A 20,668-nucleotide genomic window follows, 5' to 3' on the forward strand; every position below is an offset into this window, starting at 1 on the left:
TTTTTTTGTGATTAATCCTTTAATGTTCAAAAGATCCGTTCGTGTATCACAAAGATTTATCAATAACAGTCATATGCCGAACTCAACAGTAAACACATATACGACAAGTATATCTTTGAATACTATTTATCAGGAGAATGACAAAAACTTTGGAAGGCAAAAAATAAAAATAACACGGAAACAACAAATAAACGTGAAACAAAGAATACAAAACAAAAATGGATGAAATAATCAGAATGTTAAAGACATTTAGCAAATAATGTCAAGCCAATGTTCTTCGTGATATCGAGTGCAAGTAACACCTAACACCAGCCAGGAGTCCAATATCCACCATAATTACTAGGTGCACTCTTCTGGTCGTTTCCTGGATAATCGGCAGGTACCATATCCTTCTTGTATTCTTCCATTCGGGAGTTTAGCTTTTTATATATTTCTCTTTCTTTCCAAAACAAATTGTTATGTTCATTAGGATCATCTATAAAGTAAATAAGTTATATCTGATTAAACTTTACGTCTGATAATTTTGGCATTTGATTATCCTTAAGATGAACATAAGTTATTGTAAAAAATACAAATTATATATAATTAAAAAAATATAAAAATTGACATCTGTTCGGTTTGCTCTGCATAAGTGAGAGACACATAGAAATGAGGAAACTTGATTAAATCAAGCACGCATATTTATACCGTCAGTTAGGACATAGACAAACCAATGTTAAAAAAAAACCACATACCTTTAAGATTATACAGCTGTGGAACTAAGGGAATTTCGTTAAATTGATCTGTATCTAGAATTGATTCATCTTCCGGTGGAGGATACCATCCATGATAAAGTCCGGGGTTACCCTCAATCAGTTTATAGTCACCCATTCTAAAAAAAGAAACAGAAAAAGACAGGTGAAAAGTTGTAAGTACTCCCCAAAACGCACATTTATTGACAGAAAATGAAAGCCATGTGTATAGTCCGTCTTGTATTTCAAGGGTTCACAATTGTTTGTTTGGAGGAACAAGGAAAAAGTAATATCATCAGTTATTTTTTCTCTCTTTTTTTTTGCACATTCGGATATTTGGGTTATCATCTAAAAGATTACATGATAAAGCTAGGACTTTACCTGGGAGCATTTTGAGTTAGTACAGAGAAACCGAATGTTACCCAATACTTCCCCAGGAACCAACATAGACAGAAACAAGAACGTGTCCCCAGTACACGGATGCCTCATCCGCACTATCATTTTCTATGTTCAGTGGACCGTCAAAATGGGATAAAATCTCTGATTTGGCATTAAAATTAGAAAGATCATATCATAGGAAACATGTTTACTAAGTTTCAAGTTGATTGGAAATTCAACTATATCAAAAACTACCTCGACCAAAAACTTTAACCTGAATCGGGACGAACGGACGCACAAACCAAAACACATAATGTCCATAAATGGGGAATAAAAACATACTAATTTAGCTAAATGTAGCTTGGGGACGAATGCTTGGTATGTTTTCCTTTCCGATATTCCATTCATCCTTAAAATTCAGCCAAGGATTTACTTGACCCTGTCTCATTGCCAGTCTTGGAACAAATATGCCCAATAAAACAAACAAATATTTTAAAACTATATTTTGATTTCACTCGTTTAAAGCTATCATATGTTAAGATTGCTTCATCCAGAAAAATAATTTACTGCAAAACTAAGGATGATAAAAATTATATTTTGATCTATTAAATCAAAATGAACTGTTATCACAGAAATATAGCTCGCCTTTTTTTTATTTTGCAAATGCTAATGTTGAAATCAAAATAGCTATAATACTTTAACATGTAAAGGACGACATGAAAAAAATCTATTTAGGATAAAAAAAAAATTTTTACATAATATCCATATTGGTCAATAAATGTTTCCCAAATTAAGTTAGGAGGGAGGTGAGTTGGGGAGTCAGTGAAAAACTATGGGAATTAAGTTTTTTCTCCAACATTGAACTTTTGATAACGTCCCTAAGTTATGCAGATATTCAATGAACCGTGACTGAAGGTACAGGGCTGAACAATCCTCATGGTAACAATATTTGGTAATGCTTCTACAACTACATAAAAAATGCCATTGACATATCAAAAGTTATTTTTAGATAAAAAAAAAACCTGATATATGCAAATTAGGCTGTTTGTAAATATTGCATTGTCAGTGAACCTCACAATACCTTATGGCTGCGTGTCCTGTTAATTCGGGCGTTTTGTCGTCTAGATTGTATATAAATTCTGTTCGTTTCGAGGGGTTGTTATTTTGAAGACTATCCCACATGTCAATTCCATCAATAGAACTGTCTGAAGAAAAAGAAAAACAAATCAACATTATTTTAAGTGGTTGATGTTTACTCTCTTTATTTATAGTAGAGTAAAAGTCTACTGCAATTGGTTTAGTAGGTGGAATTTACAAATAAATGATAACAACCGAGCATTTCATATCCAATTCATGGTACTTTTACGTCTATGTAAATTCTTATTTTTCGGTCTCAATTACTTTTATACTATGAAATCGGAATAAATCTTTTGTAATTATTTGTAAAAATTAATATGTATTATACACACCTTGTTTTCAAATTATGCTATCTGTCTGGAATGTTCATGCTATGTTTAATTTTATAAAATTACTTCATACAAATTGTTTTTTTTTCAATTGTCATCTTATAATAATGTATGTTGAAATAATTTGTCCCGATATTGCACAGGCGCGGATCCAGAGGGGGGGTTCCGGGGGTTGGAACCCCCCTTTTTTTGGACGATCAATGCATTTGAATGGGGACATGTAATTGGAACCCCCCCTTTTTTAAATGGCTGGATCCGCCCTTGTTGCATGTTCTTACCCAGTTTTACCCCAGCCGCAGACAAAATTGTTGGCATCCAATCAACTGCATGCATTAATCTACAAAATATAGTTATTGTCGGCAAGATATTTGACAATTGTGGAGACACTTAAATTGTAAAAAAAAGCGGATTTCACATGAACGTTATTATCCTTCCAGACCCTACATTTGCAAGGCAAAATGTATGTCTCTATTCACTATGCCTTCATCTTTACTAGTGATAGTCCAAATTTCCTACATTTTGCTCCAGATGTCCAAATCTAGAAATCTACCTTTTATATCAGATTCATTGTTGATTTTTCATCCTGAATATGCATAAAAAGTAAAATCACAAAAATACTGAACTCTAAGGAAAATTCAAAACGAAAGTTCTCAATCAAATGGCAGATTCATATGATTAAACATACAAACGAATGGACAACAACTGGCATATTCCTGACTTGGTACAGGCATTTTTAAACTCGTTCATTCATTATTATAATCTAAATCTTTTTAAAAGTACATTTTTGAATACGATTCTATAATTTTGGAAGATTGATTTTTTTCTGATAAAATAACACGCACACAAAATGACAAAATGAGTGGTTGTTTTTTATTTAAAAGTAAGAAGTGCATTTTTTCCTCTTTTTTTCTCTCATTATTTTGAAAACGGTGCCTGTTAATGTCTTACCCTTTATATGTTGTACCATGATTTTTTATTCCTTTACCAGACACGAAAGCTGAAGCTCTAGTGCCTCCTTCATACACTGAAATCTTCGATCCTCTCAAAGGGTAATTGTTGCCAAAAAACTGAGGCCAGCCACCATTCTACAAAAAAAGTTTTAGATTAAGCAGATATACAATATCAACTCTACAAACATCCAATATGTTAAAATATGTAGTCATAGCAATAATTTACATTATACGTTCCACTACCTATTGACATAATGAATAAAAAAAGGAACTACTAAATAAAACTAATGTAGTATCGATTTCAGTCTTTCTACCTAAATACTCTGCTTGAGTAGTATTTGTTAGCTGCAAACGCATACGTTCTGTATATTGACTTCTAGTCTAGATGCCACCGTGATGTTAAAATGATAGTTGGTAAGATAATTTCGTTACACAGTGTTGTAGTGATCTAATACGATTCGGACGCATGAAATTATTAAACGTGTTGTTTTCAATGTTTTACATAACTAGATCGATACCTCTGCTTTTGGACTATCAGTCCCCGAGGGTATCATCAGCTCAATAGTCAGTACGTCGGTACTGACATGATTTATAACAAACCTTTCTAAAATTGTCCGTTATAAATTTTGAAATTATAAAGAAATTAAGGTTTCAACTCCCTCAGGCGAAGTTGACCTTAGATGAATTTGGCTATTTGTTTTAGGTATTTTTTTTTTGGTCATATAGCTCTTCATCTGTTTCGGTACCTATAACTCCCTCGGATTTCAAATGTTTGGCTTTGAGCGTTCCGATGAAGGTAAATTCAGAAATGCGCTTCGGAAGCATGAAATTATTAAACGTGTTGTTTTCAATTCATTACATCACTTGGTCGATACCTCTGCTGGTGGACTATCCGTCCCCGAGGGTATCATCAGCTCAATAGTCAGTACTTCGGCACTGACATGATTTATAACAAACCTTTCTAAAATTGTCCGTTATAAATTTTGAAATTATAAAGAAACTAAGGTTTCAACTCCCTCAGGCGAAGTTGACCTTAGATGAATTTGGCTATTTGTTTTAGGTATTTTTTTTTGGTCATATAGCTCTTCATCTGTTTCGGTACCTATAACTCCCTAGGATTTCAAATGTTTGGCTTTGAGCGTTCCGATGACGGTAAATTCAGAAATGCGCTTCGGAAGCATGAAATTATTAAACGTGTCGTTTTCAATTCATTACATCACTTGGTCGATACCTCTGCTGGTGGACTATCCGTCCCCGAGGGTATCATCAGCTCAATAGTCAGTACTTCGGCACTGACATGATTTATAACATACCTATAATATGTTGAAGGCCGTACATTGACCTATAATGGTTTACTTTAATAAATTGTTATTTGGATGAAGAGTTGTGTCATTGGCACTCACACCACATCTTTCTATATCTATCTACTGTCTAAAATTGTCCGTTTATAAATTTTGAAATTACAAACTAAGGTTTCAACTTCTTCAGGCAAAGTTGAGCTTAGATTAATTTGGCTATTTGTTTTATGCCTTTTTGTCATATAACTGTTTCGGTACTTATACTTCCCTCGGATTTCAAATATTTGGCTTTGGGCGTTTCTGATAAAGGGTAACCAAGAAAAGCGTTTCCGACGCATGAAATTATTAAACGTGTTGTTTTAATTTTTTTCCCAAATGGAATGCATTGACGTCATACATATCATGATTATGGTGATACAGTGAGAGGACATACTAAATATATCAGAACTTCACTCCAATCCCATACACACTTTACTGACCCTATATATTTGGTATAAGTTCACTACCACACTAAGTCTTTCCATATGGTATTCATTGACCCGTTATATATCGTATGATTCTGTTTTCTGAGAAGGTTTTAAATCAGATTCATATCAATATGAAGATCGGCAAGTAAGGCTGCTTAATCATTAGATTACCGACAATTTTTCAACTGCCAATCCATCAAATTCGACAGAGAGTATGTGGGTGTTACTCACATCGGATGTAAATATAATCAGTGTGTTGTCAAAAAGACCGGCTTGCTTGAGAGATTCAGTAAGATTGCCTATGGCATCATCTAATGCTGTTACCATGCCTGTAAATATAAGTGAAAAGTTTAATATACAGAAACTCACTGCTAGTTTATTTCAATATACTCAAAACAAATGCATTTTCGGGTTTATACTTTTAAGTAACTGATTGATATAATAGAAAATCTAGGTTTATTTTTATACACTACTGGAATTAACTCTGTGTTGTTAAGTCATAATGTTTTCTTACTGTAAATCTCAGCAAAGTTAGAGAAAGTTGTTCAGAAGTCATGAGATTATTCCTTGGAAAATATATGGATCAGATTAATTATATATTATTACATATTGTATTAGACATATGGTAAGCAACATTACTAAAGCAACATTCCGCTATATAGATGATGTCCTTTCACTAAAAAAAAATTAGAATTTGGTTTTCTCCATTCTTTCAAACTTGAAATACAAGATACAACAGTCTGCCTCATATACCGGTATTGACTTGCATCTAGAAATTGACAATTATGGTCGGTTGAGAACATAACTCTACGACAAAAGAGATAATTAAAGCTTCCCAATTTTTTAGCAACATATCAGCAGCATCTGTATATGCAGTATTATGAGTTTACATAATATCCCAGAGCTTTCATTTTCTATCATGATTTCCTTAGTAGAAGATTTCAGCTTACAAGGAGGCTATTGAAATAAGAGTCATAAGGAGTGAAGACAGAATTCAAATCATTCCTGCAAAAAATTTGCAGACTCCACATCCAATTGGCTTAACGTTACATATACCATTTGTTTCTCAGTTGACTACAGATCTGTTCAAATTCCTTAACCACAATCCTGTCCTCTTTTCGTCGAATATGACCTACCGAATTGAACTAGTCACCGGGTTTGGTCTAAATGAGCAACACTTTGTATATTAAGTACTTTTAGTTAGTGAATTTTGTGTGCCCAACCTGACAAAGTAGCCAACAAAAGTGTAACAGTTATATTAATAGTAAAGTTAAGTTATATGAATTGCGTGTTGAACCATTAGGAATACATCTTTCGCTCCAATTCATTTTTCGAATTTGTGCTAAATTCGTCCTCGGTTTGTAAATGTCAGATTATCATTTGCTTAAATAATCTTACTTGTCATTGTCAAATTAGCAGATGTACTAGTCCCATGTGCTTAAATAATATGGTGAAGTATACAATAAAAAAAAAGACATGCTTGTAAAGTATTTTTCCTTACCTAAATATTTCCTCCTGCCTTCATTTTTTATCCAACTGTATTTATCTTCGTACGACTTAGGAACCTACAATCAGAATACAATTTTGTTTTCTCATTTAGATTTATGATGACTCTTCATGATTTTAGGATATCGTCTTTTAAAAGATCTGTTATATTGAAAATTGTATAATTGCTGTTATATTTCACTCGCTTCTAGTCCGTCAAATACCACTGTTTGCAGACATCCCCGTAATTATCTGCTTTGCGTACGTGGTGGCTGTGATTGTTTGCAAATTATCGTTACATAAAAACCTTCTTGCGCTTTTTATTAATTCCGTTTCTCGTTTATCAAACTTTCCCCTACTTTTAAGACAGCTATGCTACACATATTTTGTTTTCGTTTATGACACTGGTGTAATAAGCATACCTCTATTGGTTCGTGCACAGATTGGAAAGCATAATACAGAAATAAGGGTTGACTCTTATTGTGCGTTCTCAGTATTTCATCTGCACGCTTAGCGTATTCAAACTAAAATGAAAATACAAGGAAAATGAAAACATGTCGGATAATATTGTAAGTATACATTGTTCATTTGACAAATATTGGTTATTCGCAGATCCGTGTATATCTAAAATCTATTCATATGTTTTTCTTACATTTATTTTCCACTAGTAGATATTGGCAGAAATATGATTATTTCAGTGTAATTCTGGATAATTCAGGATATCCATTTTTGTACAAGTAGAATTCTTTGTTGGTAATTTAAAAACACACAATAAACTGAATAATCCTGACAGAAATCATAGCAAGCAAGCATGCATACCCCTCACTCCAGAATGAAAATCGAAGACTTTTAGTTACATTTGGATATATACCACACAACAGATAGATATTATAAACAAATGAGTGATCATAAACTGTCGAAGATGTCAGCAGCGATCATATACTTCTTTGTGCCTCATAACTCTACTTTATTATCTGACATTTTATTTTCAATAAGATTGGCGTTATACGAAATCTTAAGTATACTCGAAGAAATATGTCAAAACGGATAAAGTACAGCAAAATAATTGATTCATGGTAAAGTGTTATTATGGTTAATATCACTTACTGTTGAATATTCTTTAGGTCTTATTGGCTGTTTATTGTCACGAAAATCGGTCCCATTCACTATATTTGAACAAATTAAAAAAAAAATATATAATACAAGAGAATTTTATTGTTTTATTTCAGCTTCGATTTCCGTTCAAAAGAGAATGAAATCAAATAAAAATCATCGAATCACTTAAGATTTATAGAAAGAAGAAATGCTTATTATTAGAGTTATCATACCTTATTAACTTTCTTCGTGGTATGACCATTGGCTTCTAAATTTTCGATTATCGACTTGCTAACATAACAACACATGAATTACCTAAATAACTACTTACAAATAGTATAATTATAGTAATCAACCTGGCCATTGTAGTAACCATAAAAACTGTCAAATCCTCGGTATGTTGGTGTACATTCCCATTTACAGAAACCAAGATGCCACCTGCAATATATGTCCCAGTTGTAGTCAGTGGAAAACAAATGTAAAAGAACTATTGCAGAAGTGGGAATTGCACCAACAACATAAACATCCGCCGCATTTTTGCGCCTGTCTCAAGTCAGGAGCCTCTGGCCTATGTTAGTCTTGTATTATTTTTTATTTTAGTTTCTTGTGTACAATTTGGACTTAGTATATATACTTGTTAAGGGGCCAGCTGAAGGACGCCTTCCGGCGCAGGAATTTTTCAATGCATTAAAAACCTGTTGGTGACCTTTTGCTGTTGTCTGTTCTATGGTCGGGTTATTGTCTATTTGACACATTTCCCATTTCCATTCTCAATTTTTATTAACAAGTTGTAATGGAGTTAAGCAAATACTATGGTCAACATTAAATCTTTAGAAACCACTGATGAGGTTCATGACTTGGCACAATTTTTATATCTCAGTTAACTCTCCCCCCTTTTTTTTTTATCCCAATATGCGTACTTATACAAATTTGTATCAGTACAAAAGCGGCACGTAACAATCAAATAATGGTATGACAGATGACAAATACCCATGTGCATATTATCAATTGCAAATGCTCATATTTTCATAAAGAATCTTAAATTACTTTTAAAACCGTCAACATTTGTATGTCCAAGGTGAATTCATCCAAATGAGTCATGAATTTCCCGGAAGACACCAGCTCTTGCAATGCATGAAACAAACATGTAAAGAATTTTAACACAGATACATTAAGATAAATATTAACTTCTTCATACTGTATATTGCTTAATGAGAATTGATGCATATCCTCAAAAACTCTAGACAAAGTGATTCATAACCGTTATCCAAAGATGTATTTTAAGTGCAAACTTAAACTTCTTTCTGACTTTTACAATTTACATGAAAGAAAATGACATTTTGTTTAATTATAATTACTATAACTTGGAAATTTTGCTTACTTTCCAAGCATGTGTGTACTATATCCATTTTCTTTGAGTTTTTGTGGCAGTATCACTTTGTCCATGGCGGCACAGGACGGTTGCGCTGGTAACATCGCCAAATGCTACAATAAATGGAATTTGTTTACACATACAAGTATTTATTTACAGATTACTTAAAGGTATATGCAATGAACAAATTCAACGGAAACGAAGGGAATGAGTGTACAAATGCAAGACACAAACTCTTTACAAACATTGACAAAACTAAAGGCAAAGGAACATTGCTTTTATTCTATTCTGAATATTATATATACATTATATACTTGATTTAAAGTCATTTCAGCATAACTAACGACCAATTTCGCTATTCGGGATCTTATTTTATAAGAACCGCTAATATTAGGTTCTATTTGAAAATCAAATAGCAGTTGAAGATAAAAAAAAAAAAAAAAAAAAAAAAAACAACTTCCCTTAGACAAAAGGACAAAGATTGTTCATAAATGTTTATTCTTTCATTTTTTCAACTAATGGATAAAAAAAAGACAAGAAAAACGATGAGTGCCGATAAATTGTGCGTGCACAGTGATAATATAATCTTTTTAATTATCTTTGGATATATACCACACAGTTTAGTTGTACCTGTAGAAAACTTATTTCAAACGGTATAGCATATCCTATTTTTACGGAGATGTTGTTTACCGATCCGGAAATTTAGATGCAATCCTTTAAATAAACTTCTTTTTAACGATCAACCTCCCCCTAATCTTCACTATTATTTGATCTTTGAAAATTGCTTTAAATTATGTTATATTAATTTTGTTGTTAAAAAAATGTTATTTGTATATACTATTTGTATAATTTGTATATTGAACATATGCACATGCATGACTCTACAATCTGTCGATATCTGTATCTTCGCATTGCACAATGCAAAGTTCATCTCTGAATATTAATGACGTCTTTACACTAAATCTATTGGATATTGGATGTGTACTGATTTGTATATTATGCATGTTTTTTTAACTGTAGTTGTTATGGGTGTTTAAGTAGCTGTTAGTAACTGCGAGTACTCTCAGATCTGTCTTTTTGTTGTGGGATGTATTACTACCCTTCCACGTCCACTGTTGTGTTTTTGTTTGATGTATTTCAGTTTTGTAATTATCAGATGAGTTAAGGCCTTTTCAACTGATTTTCATAGTTTGTACTTATGGTGGACTGTTACACCACTGTCCCAGATTAATGGAGGGCCTATAGTTGTTAATTTTGGTGTCTTTTGGTCCTTATGCAGAGTTGTATTATTTGCAATCTTCCACATCTTCTTAACAAATATAGAATTTCCGAAGCGATATGAATTTCATCGTTTGTTATTGTTTCTTTCCACCTTACACTTTTCTTCTTACGCGAACATGTTTTGGTTATATTTGTAATAATGGTGGTTTTCAAATATTTACTTACCATAAATGGTGTATATTTGTTTTCAAAAAGCGATTGATCAACATTTCCTTCTTTGAAAACATAAAAAGTTTGACATATATTACCTGCTGCCCAACTTTAAATGGATACACCCCTGTCATAAACGCAGTTCTTGATCTGAAATTAGAACAAAATATTTATAAATATTTGCACAAAATCAAATTAAGGACTACAACGGTGTGAGAATGGGACAAGGAAAAATGACAACACTAGATTAAGATGTGAAAAATATATTACATCTTTACGAACTTTTACCCGAGTTATATCTGATTTGATAATATGGACATATGTTCTGTTATGAAAACGAGTCGAATGAATTTGAAGTAAAAGTCCGAAAATCATTCTCTATCATTGTCTAACAGATATCGCAGCAGAACCAACAGACTCATTTGAATATGTAAGATTCTTATTAATCAACCCCTAAAGTGAATACAAATTTATCTTCCCACAGGCGACACTGTAGTATCATTGGAACAAAACATCAATTCGGAATTTAGAAATATCTTCTTTGATTTAAAGAAATAGGTATTTTCGTTGTTTTCGTTTTTAGAAGTAGCAAAAGTTTTCATGATTACAAATATGTTTCGTTTAACTTTCACAATCTTTTCGAATATATATAACCAAGGTGTTCAGACCGTGTATATTTACGCCAAACATTTTTCATTTTAAGCTGAACAAATAGATTTTGAAAATACCCTACAAATTTTAAAATTAATTGGTTTGATAAATGTAACAAACATCTGTTGAAGTCACTTCTGAAAAATCATTTTCGTTATGAGAATTGAAATTTGTAATTTTCATGACATTACATTATTTGATTTCACGAGGATAATATTAAAAGTAATGATAAGTTTGTCTTAAAAAGATTTCATCTTATCACCAGTTTGAATAAATTAAAACATTTGAATTTGATTGTTTTAGAAAAGAAACAAATTTCAATCTCCTTCTTATGGACAAAATATTGAAATTGATAACCTTAAGCATTTTTCAATTTGCCATAAAATATTGAAAAATGAAAAATGCTAAAACGTGGAGCATTTTTCAATTTGCCTTAAAAAATTGAAAAATGAAAAATGCTCCAACGTGGAGCATTTTTCAATTTGCCTTCAAAAATCAAAAAATGAAAAATGCTCCAATGTGGAGCATTTTTCAATTTGCTTTGAAATATTGAAAAATGAAAAATGTTGAATTTTCATCTTTAATTTTTTTTTTTCTCAAAAATGAAAATGTTTTTTTTTGTGTTGAGGATTTTTCAATTTGTTTAATCAAAGTTTTGTTTGTATGCTTTAAATATAATACACATATGTGTATGTGTGAACCCGTGTATACACATTTATTACCTTACCCCGAAAAGATAGGGGAACAACAACGCACCAGCAAAATTTTGTGATGTGGCGCAGGATTATTATGCAAAAAATTATTGTTATTTCCCTTGCTTAAAACCCTTAACTTTATATTTCCCTATTTTGTTATTCACATTCAGGTTAACTACATATTCTCTTTATATCTGTTAAATCAAAAGGATATTGGTTTGTTTAATTCATTGATAGAGATATTTATTTTTACTACAAAGTTTAGTATTTGCACCGTTGCAAAACATTTGTAAACTCCTTTAAAAAGTTAATATACATTTAAGATAACATCTGAGCAATACGGACACGCATAGATCAAGGCATATATAACCCTGCTCGTAACAACAAGGTTCAGTTATTGCCATTAGAGGATTTAGCATAGCGAAAAGCAATTACAATATGCCCTATAAAACCCTCAACGACAGAATAGCTTCACCAAAGCTGAGAGCTACTCATCAATAAATAGTAAATGAAAAATATTGTAACATAACATTTCGTACTTTAATGCAATGGCTACGGATTTGGTGATACCCTCGTTGACAACCTAGAAAATATGTAAAGATAAAAACAACACCTAGGAAAGCTGTTCTGTTCCCAGTCTCTCTTTATAAGGTTGATTAATATGCCATTTTCCTTCTAAATACAGCTCATTTTGGAAGTCATTGAATGCTCCCTTTCTTAACTAGATAATATGAATTAAATAATTAGTTCACTGTTTTTTTTGGGGGGGTTAGTATTACTTAGCTATTTTAATACCAATAGTGCTTTAACATTTGGAGTCATCGTCTCTGTTTAGGGAGCTACCATTTGATTTTTATGGGGGGGGGGGGGGCTAGGATGAAAAATTTTGTCCTGCTTTTTTTTTAGTTGTAATCTCTGTCCTGCCTTTTTATTTTTTATTCTATTCGGTCCTGCCTTTTTTTTTACTAGTTATCCTGACTTTTTTTTACACAAATTGTCATCCTGCCTTTTTTTAACCAAGTTGCTCATCCTGCCTTTTTTCTTTACTCAAAACTCCTGTCCTGCCTATTTTTTTCAAATTTCATCCTTTTGTTTTGTTCCTGTGGTCTTTTATTTTTATAGTATGGTTTATTTGGTACATTTTGTGTCAATGTATAGTCAAAATATGTTTAATGTTGTCAAGACTGATATTGCTGATTACTTAAAGTTTGTTCATTTTGAGACAGATTTTCTTTTATTTGGAATGAATGTGCGGTGGCATTTTAGCTAAAAATCAACTTCAAATGTAAAGCTAGTTTACATTTCTCTAGATATAAGAAGATGTGGTATGAGTGCCAATGAGACAGTTTGCCTTCTAAGTCACAATTTTTAAAATAAAAACCATTATAGGTCAAAGTACGGTCTTCAACACAGAGTCATGGTTCACATAAAACAATAAGCTATAAATTGTTCTCAAAATGACTAGTGTAAAACGATTCAAGCGGGAAAAACAACGGTATAATCTATATACAGAACGAGAAACACTTATGAATCACATCAAGTTAACTAACGACAACAAGGAACATTATAGAAGATAAAAAAAAAACATGTTAAACAGACTTAGGAAGAAGGGCTATAGTACGATTCTGTTGTGGTTGTCAGGTTATTAAAGTTTGCATATTTTGGTTTTAATATTGTTTCACTTATAGGGTCTTTACATATTTTTTAAAAACCAGTTGTTGGCATGACACGGGTTATGTTCTTCTCTTAAATATTTTATAATTTGTATAATACTGAACCCCTAACGGGAGTTGCCTGATATTCCTATGATGAAGACGTAATCTTAAAATCAGTTTAATTAAGGTCTGGAGCTGACATGTCAGTAACTTCTAGTAGTCTGTTGTTATTTATGTGTTATTATCATTTTGTTTATTTTCTTTTGTTACCTCTTTTGACATCGGACTCGAACAGAATTTTACTGGGTGTATGGTTATGCGTTTACTTTTCTACATTGGTCAGAGGTATCAGGGGAGGGTTGAAATCTCATAAACATGTTTAACCCCACTTATTTTGCACCTGTTCCAAGTCAGGAGCCTCTGGCCTCTGTTAGTCTTGTATTATTTTTAAATTAGGTTTTTAGTTTTTAATTTGTTTAGTGTGGCGTCCATTATCACTGAACTAGTACATGTATATATATATTTGTTTAGGGGCAAGCTGAAGGACGCCTCTGGGTGCGGCAGTTTCTCGCTGCATTAAAGACCTATTGGTGACCTTCTGCTGTTGTCTGTTCCATATATATGGTCGGGTTATTGTCTCTTTGACACATTCCCAATTTCCATTCTCAATTGGATTGTCTATTTAAAAAAATAGAAGAAACAAAATTATTATGTCTGAAGCTGTCAGGGAGAATCATAAAACCCTTGACATAAAATTATCCATATTTTGAGTCAGAGATGGGAGATCTTCCTATGATGCCCGCCCGTCCTCCCCTTATAAAAAGAAAACAACACTAAAATCTTATTCTGACATTACAGATGGGATTTCATTTCATTCACGTGTGCGCCTTTTCCTAAATTCATCTTTTTTGTTTGTTCTCCAGATCCCACCTTTGGTGTCCCCTTGATTTCATTACCCACATTTTAATAATCCTATATCCGACCATCCCTTTTTGTAACCTCAATAGCACCCCCTCTCTATATCCCACTTCTGGGGCTACTTGCAAAATTCATTTTGATCAAGATTGATTGTATGCTCAGAATTATCAGCCTGATATGGATCAGGATAAAAGTTTCGTGATCCCTGTAAAAAACCAGTTGTGACTTTCTGTTTACATAACGAATGTAAAAGGGGAGCGGACGAGCTACAAAAAACATAATAGTATCAACAAAGAGGCAATTTCGATAAATGTTCAAATTATTTAAAATTTCTCAAATTACGAAAAGAGTGCACACGCTGAAATGTCTCGCCTTCTTTACTAATCATTGATATTATGTTGATCCAAAATCCTGGACTTAAAAACATGAAATCCCGAGGTCCTGAATGAAAAAAAAATCCCGGGTCCCGAAAGGGTTAATCCCGAAATCACAAGCTTAAAAACACCCGATCCTGAATTCCTGAAAAAGGTCCTGCCCACCCTCTATGTTGATAGTCCTAAATATAAAGCTTTACTACAACTATCACATAAACTTAACATGGTCAAAGAAAATTAGGACAAGGTCATATAAACAAAACAAGAAATACATGTACACCTTACAATAAATCACTAAATATAAATGACCCATGCTAATAGTTTCTAAGAAACAGACTTAACCGAGAAAACTAAACACATGAACCACGAAACTAAGGTCAAGGATCTGAACCATGGCAGGCAGAAGTGTACAACTTACAATTTCATACAGCAAGTAAAGTTAACCTATTTCTTATAGTTTAATAAAATCAGAACAAAACTAAAAAACTGAATACTGTGCAATGAACAGTGAAAATGAGGTCAAGGCCAAATAAAACCTGCCAGACTGACATGCACATCATTAAATATTTCCATACACCAAACAAAGATTACATATTGCATATAGTGTTAGAAAAAAAGACCAAATATCAAAAACTTAACGTTGGTCAAGGTTTGATAAGCACAACCATGATTGACACATCTATATCATTTCCTCTATTGTTCAATAAAATATCGTCATTTGATCTCGATGGATCAGCATCGCGTTGTGACTCAGGTTGGATTGGTTGATCTGACATGCATATATGTCTACTGGATCAGAATTCGAATCAGAGGCTCCTCTGATTCTACCTCTATCTCTACCATCACGCCCACTAGTTCTGGTATATTTTGGTGGTATGCCTGTGTTGTTTGCGAGAATTCTACGTATTTTAAATGACAATTAGAAGAATTAAAGGGAACAGTATTTATAAACAGTTTGTATATGCAATATGATGTTGATGATAATGACGAGAGCGTAGTCAGATTACGTTTTGAAAGTGGAAAGGACTTAGACTGGTCGATGTAAGAGCGGTCTATAATCGCAGAAAAAGTGTGTTAAGATCGTGTTGCAATCGAATAAATCGTGCATGTATTGTCGTTATGAAAACGTGATTAGCGTAATAAATCGTGATTATCGTATTGAAGACTCAGAATAGGCGTGATGAGAACGTGACCCGTAGCGGGATCGTAGTAGCATCGTGAAAACAATGAAAATCCAAACTTTCATCCTGCTCGTACCGGGACCTCACCTTTTAGATCGCGGTGAGCGTGGTGCAATAGTGGTCTAGTGTGACTTGGGCATAAAACAAGCTCCTTGTTTCTCTACCTTTCCTACTGATCAAAATGAGCAACTGGTTCTTGTCTTGAATTGTTGATACCGTACGTTTCCTGCTTTCATCGTGTCAGAATACATTTTTTAATAATCGTGAAATATATATCACTTATTGTTCAGTAATTTTAACTGTTGTTATTATTGTTATTGGTCGTAACGTAATCAATAAACATAATCAATACCGAATAAACTGTGCTATCTTATTTTTTCTTAGTTTCCCAGGTAGCAAGTACAAAAAACATCACCAATTTTATAAAAATTCATATATGTATAGCATGTATGGCACATGAAAATAAATAACGCTGCGCATTGGCAACACGACGGTAGCCACATGTGAAGTAGGATCTGCTTACCCTTTCGAAGCACCTGAGATCAACCCTAGTTTTTGGTGGGGTTCGTGTTGTTTATTCTTTAGTTTTCTATGTTGTGCCATGTGTACTATTGTTTGTTTGTTTGTTTTCTTCATTTTTAGCCATGGCGTTGTCAGTTTATTTTAGATTTATGAGTTTTACTGTCCCTTTGGTATCTTTCGTCCCTCTTTTGAAAAGACTTTTCAAATAAATAAATAAAGAGCTCCGCTGTAAGCGCATGGTACTCCTCTTGTCTTTATGCTTTAAGGGCATACGATACAGTAGAGATCCCTCGTTGATTTTTTCTTAAAATTTTGATAGAAGGTCAATTTCAATGTGTACTTTTTAAATATGCAAAGAAAAAAGTACCTTCATGACTTACTTTTAGAGATAATTTGGTTCGAAATTTGCATATTTGGAAGAAAATCCCTGAAATTTAATAAATTATGACTTTTAAAGATAGTAACAATACTTTTGAACGAAAAGCCATAACTTAACCGGGTTTTTGTAAAATATTCCCTTGATCCATGACATTAGCATGCTGAAACAAGTTTAAGGTTAAACCAAATCATCATGTTCCGGATTTAGATTGCTATATCCGAAATAAAAAAATGACCATACTTTTGCGTCTTTTCGGAAGTGCAGAACAAATTTGATCGTTGTTTTTTTCCTGAATTTTTGGCGGAGTGTTCTTGAAACAGTACTTGATTGATTGCAAAAGAAAATAATTTGGGTCCATGTGCTTGTTTTTTTCAATAAAAGTCATACATCTTTATTTTTTACGTCTGTCAGTATGGCGCTAAATTACGTTAAATTAAGTTTTAATCGCAACAACGTCGTGTAATCATTCCCGCCGTACACGAGTTCGCTGTCAAGTTTATGCAGGTGTTTTTCAAAGCGTTGATACTTAATATAAATGAAGGATTCTAGCAGATTGCTTTGTCAGATGTAGATCTGCTAGAAGTATAAAGGTGCATCTCCGTCCGACATTAGTTCTAAATTGCTTGATGTACTGTAGGATGATAGACAACATTATTGACATGACAAAATGTGAACCAACTATAAATTAAGTGAGGCGATCATACCATATAACCGTCAACAATGACAAAACCGATACCTTATCGTCAACTTTAAAAGGTCCCGACGTACTTTGATTTTATTTTTTTTTTACACTCAAAAGATAATTTTCTTTCAAATTTAAATTATGAGCAGTACTTCTTGTTTTATAATAAGAGCTGTTTTGTGCAATTTTACTCATGCCATTATTGCATCAATCGACCGAAAATGAAGTTGTAATATAATATTTCATAGGAAGTACTGCAGCCGGTATAAGAGAATGATATTGAACGATGTCTTTATCAATAGATAAGTTACATAACATTTTTTTTTCGGCGTTAACGTATGAATATTTGCATACTTGTTTGTCTAGAAGAAGAGCTATATTGAAAACACTTTGTTCGTCTGTCGGATCGTCTAACTATACGACGAATTTTATAACGTGTGTACACTTTCTGATCTGTCTGTCTGCAGTTAGTGTACATTTGCCGATACTTCAATTTTTATCTCTCAATACATTGAAGTAAAAAATGTACAATAGGGACATGCTTATACAAATAAGAAGACAAATGACTAAACGACTATAGGACATCGGACGGCCTTCAACAAAGAGTAAAACCCATACCGCATAGTAAGCTATGAAAGGCACCTACATTACAAATACAAAAAAACTCAAACTTATGGCTTGATTTAAGTACAAAACAATGAACAAAATACAAATATGATGAACAATAGCAAAAGACACCATTAATTACAAGCCCTTTTGATAGCATGTGAACGGGCGTTTTCTTGTTTTGGTCTATTACATCCAGTTTCATATACAAAAAGAATACATGTACAACCAATTAAACAAACTAACGTGTGACAATTCTGCATCTATTGGTAATGTTTTGCCTAAATTCAAACCAAAAACGACACCAATATATTTTTTGAAATCTTTTTAACGGATTTTTATTGACAGTTTTTCTTCATACACATACAATATTATATGTTTTTAAAATATCAATTAAAATCGGCTTTTTTATGTACCAATTTCAAGTCCAGAATAGGATGAGACACTCTCTTTACTTATTATTCTATTTACGAATATAGGTGTTATACGACCTTGTCTACCAATGAGAGTCTCGCACATGCAGTTGGTTTTGTTATTTCATTGATAGTCTGTTAAATTTGGCCTTACAATGACAATTCTCCGTAAAATTTGGAGGCTGCCAAATGCTAAACAAGAAAAGAATTCAAGATAATATTATTTACTTCGAATTCATTATCAATAAATGAAAATAACTGTTCTCGTCATGAAAAAATATTGCACAGCTGTACAACACGCCGTAGTAATGACTTTTGTGTATGGATTTCAACACCAGACCAGATTCGGCTACCGTACGCGCCATATATTTTGTTAAATTTTTCTCATTAATGACGGGTTCATACGTTTTCTCATTTCTTTAAGTTTCATTAAAATAACATTTGGATGTCATAAATGTGCACAAAATATTTGCCGCTGTACGTTAAGCAGCTACCAATACTCATAATTAGCTATTGCAGGTCGTTTTGATCCGAATTTTGTTTTTCAGCATGTTACAGTTTAAGCAACGAATAGTAAGATAGATCCCAATTCCTTGAAATATTTCTTTCTCTACGCTGAGCAGATTCCGCTGGGCCGTGCAGCGTTTTGCAGTTATTCAGTGCCAGACTTAAAAGCTCCACAATTCTTGTTCCGTCTTTCCATGTTATACTGTCAGTACTCTCTTTTGTGTCTTTCACAATTTCTTCAATTTCGTCATGCAAAATTTTCTTGACCGTTTCCGACATTTTGTCAGAAGAAAAAATCCCCAAAACTATACAACATCAAATCAGAAATTATATAAAAATCAAAAGGGTACTTAGTTTAATAGATATATTAACTAGTCACCATAGTCTAATCATTAAATGCTGAAAGCATTTGTGATTTATTATCCGAAAAACTGGAAAAAAGCCTCATTTTTTTATGAATAAAACCTCCATAACTCCAAAAATGTAAATGTTTCATAAAAGTTGGTAAAAGCGTGTTTGAGTTATTGTCCAAAAAACTGGAAAAAATCCCCTTTTTTCAATATAAAAATTCATAACTAAAAAACGTAAAATCTGAAATTTAAAAAAAAATTGAAAGGTAGCTTAAGTCAACAGATTTAAACAGTTCACTAAACTGTCATAAAATTTTGTTTAAGTGTTTATGAGTGATTGTCCGAAAACTGGAAAATCCCCCCTTTTTTAAGCATAAAAATTCATGACACGGAAACGTAAAATCTGAAATTTATAAAAATCAGAGCATACGTCAATAGATTTAAACAATTCACCAAAGTCTCATTAAGTTGATGGAAAACTCCCCCCTTTTTAAGGAAAAAAAAATCATAACATGGAAACGAAAAATTTGAATTTTATAAAAATCGAAAGGGAGCTTACGTCAATAGATATAAACAATTCGATAAAGTTCCAAAAAAGTTGGTGGAAGCGTTTTTTATTAATTGTCCGAAGTGTGGACGACGGACGGACAACGGTATACCATAATATGTCCCGTTTTAGACGGGCGTATACAAACAAAGAAACAAGTTATAAAAAATGCTAATCATATAGTACAGATACAAGCGTGCTCGATGTTTGTGATAGAGGGGGAGGGGTGTGAAATTGCTGCGAGTTTTGTTTATCCAAAATCGATTTTAAATATTAATATTTCACAAATTAAGTTAAGAATAAGGAATCAGTGAAAAAACTATGTAAATTAAGTATTTTTTTTATATATCCTACATTGAACTTTTGATGTTGTCCCTTACTTTGGCTTTGTGGAAGCGTCGACCATTTGCATTATACGCTGTCATCATTGCAGAAGTTGAAACACTATGTATTTCCGTTGGTGCGCCCACCCTTTTGTGGGGAAAATTTGGTTGATTATATAGGAAATCGCCGAA

The 20,668-nt window shown here is 32.8% G+C and overlaps 1 protein-coding gene across 1 annotated transcript in view; it reads right to left on the reverse strand.

The window, feature by feature from the left end:
• Positions 1 to 20,668, reverse strand: part of LOC143064816 (arylsulfatase B-like) — a 27,559-nt gene continuing 6,891 nt past the window's right edge. The window contains exons 3-14 of the mRNA XM_076237936.1: positions 10,772 to 10,823; positions 9,252 to 9,355; positions 8,202 to 8,308; positions 7,883 to 7,941; positions 7,198 to 7,299; positions 6,792 to 6,855; positions 5,522 to 5,619; positions 3,524 to 3,660; positions 2,854 to 2,912; positions 2,191 to 2,314; positions 735 to 871; positions 1 to 475 (exon numbers count right to left, since the gene is read on the reverse strand). Coding sequence (XP_076094051.1) covers positions 303 to 475; positions 735 to 871; positions 2,191 to 2,314; positions 2,854 to 2,912; positions 3,524 to 3,660; positions 5,522 to 5,619; positions 6,792 to 6,855; positions 7,198 to 7,299; positions 7,883 to 7,941; positions 8,202 to 8,308; positions 9,252 to 9,355; positions 10,772 to 10,823 — 1,216 coding nt within the window. The 3' untranslated portion in view covers positions 1 to 302. The remainder of the gene's footprint in view (positions 476 to 734; positions 872 to 2,190; positions 2,315 to 2,853; positions 2,913 to 3,523; positions 3,661 to 5,521; positions 5,620 to 6,791; positions 6,856 to 7,197; positions 7,300 to 7,882; positions 7,942 to 8,201; positions 8,309 to 9,251; positions 9,356 to 10,771; positions 10,824 to 20,668) is intronic.

This window comes from Mytilus galloprovincialis, chromosome 2 (genome assembly GCF_965363235.1).
Source record: "Mytilus galloprovincialis chromosome 2, xbMytGall1.hap1.1, whole genome shotgun sequence".
NCBI classification, from domain to species: domain Eukaryota; kingdom Metazoa; phylum Mollusca; class Bivalvia; order Mytilida; family Mytilidae; genus Mytilus; species Mytilus galloprovincialis.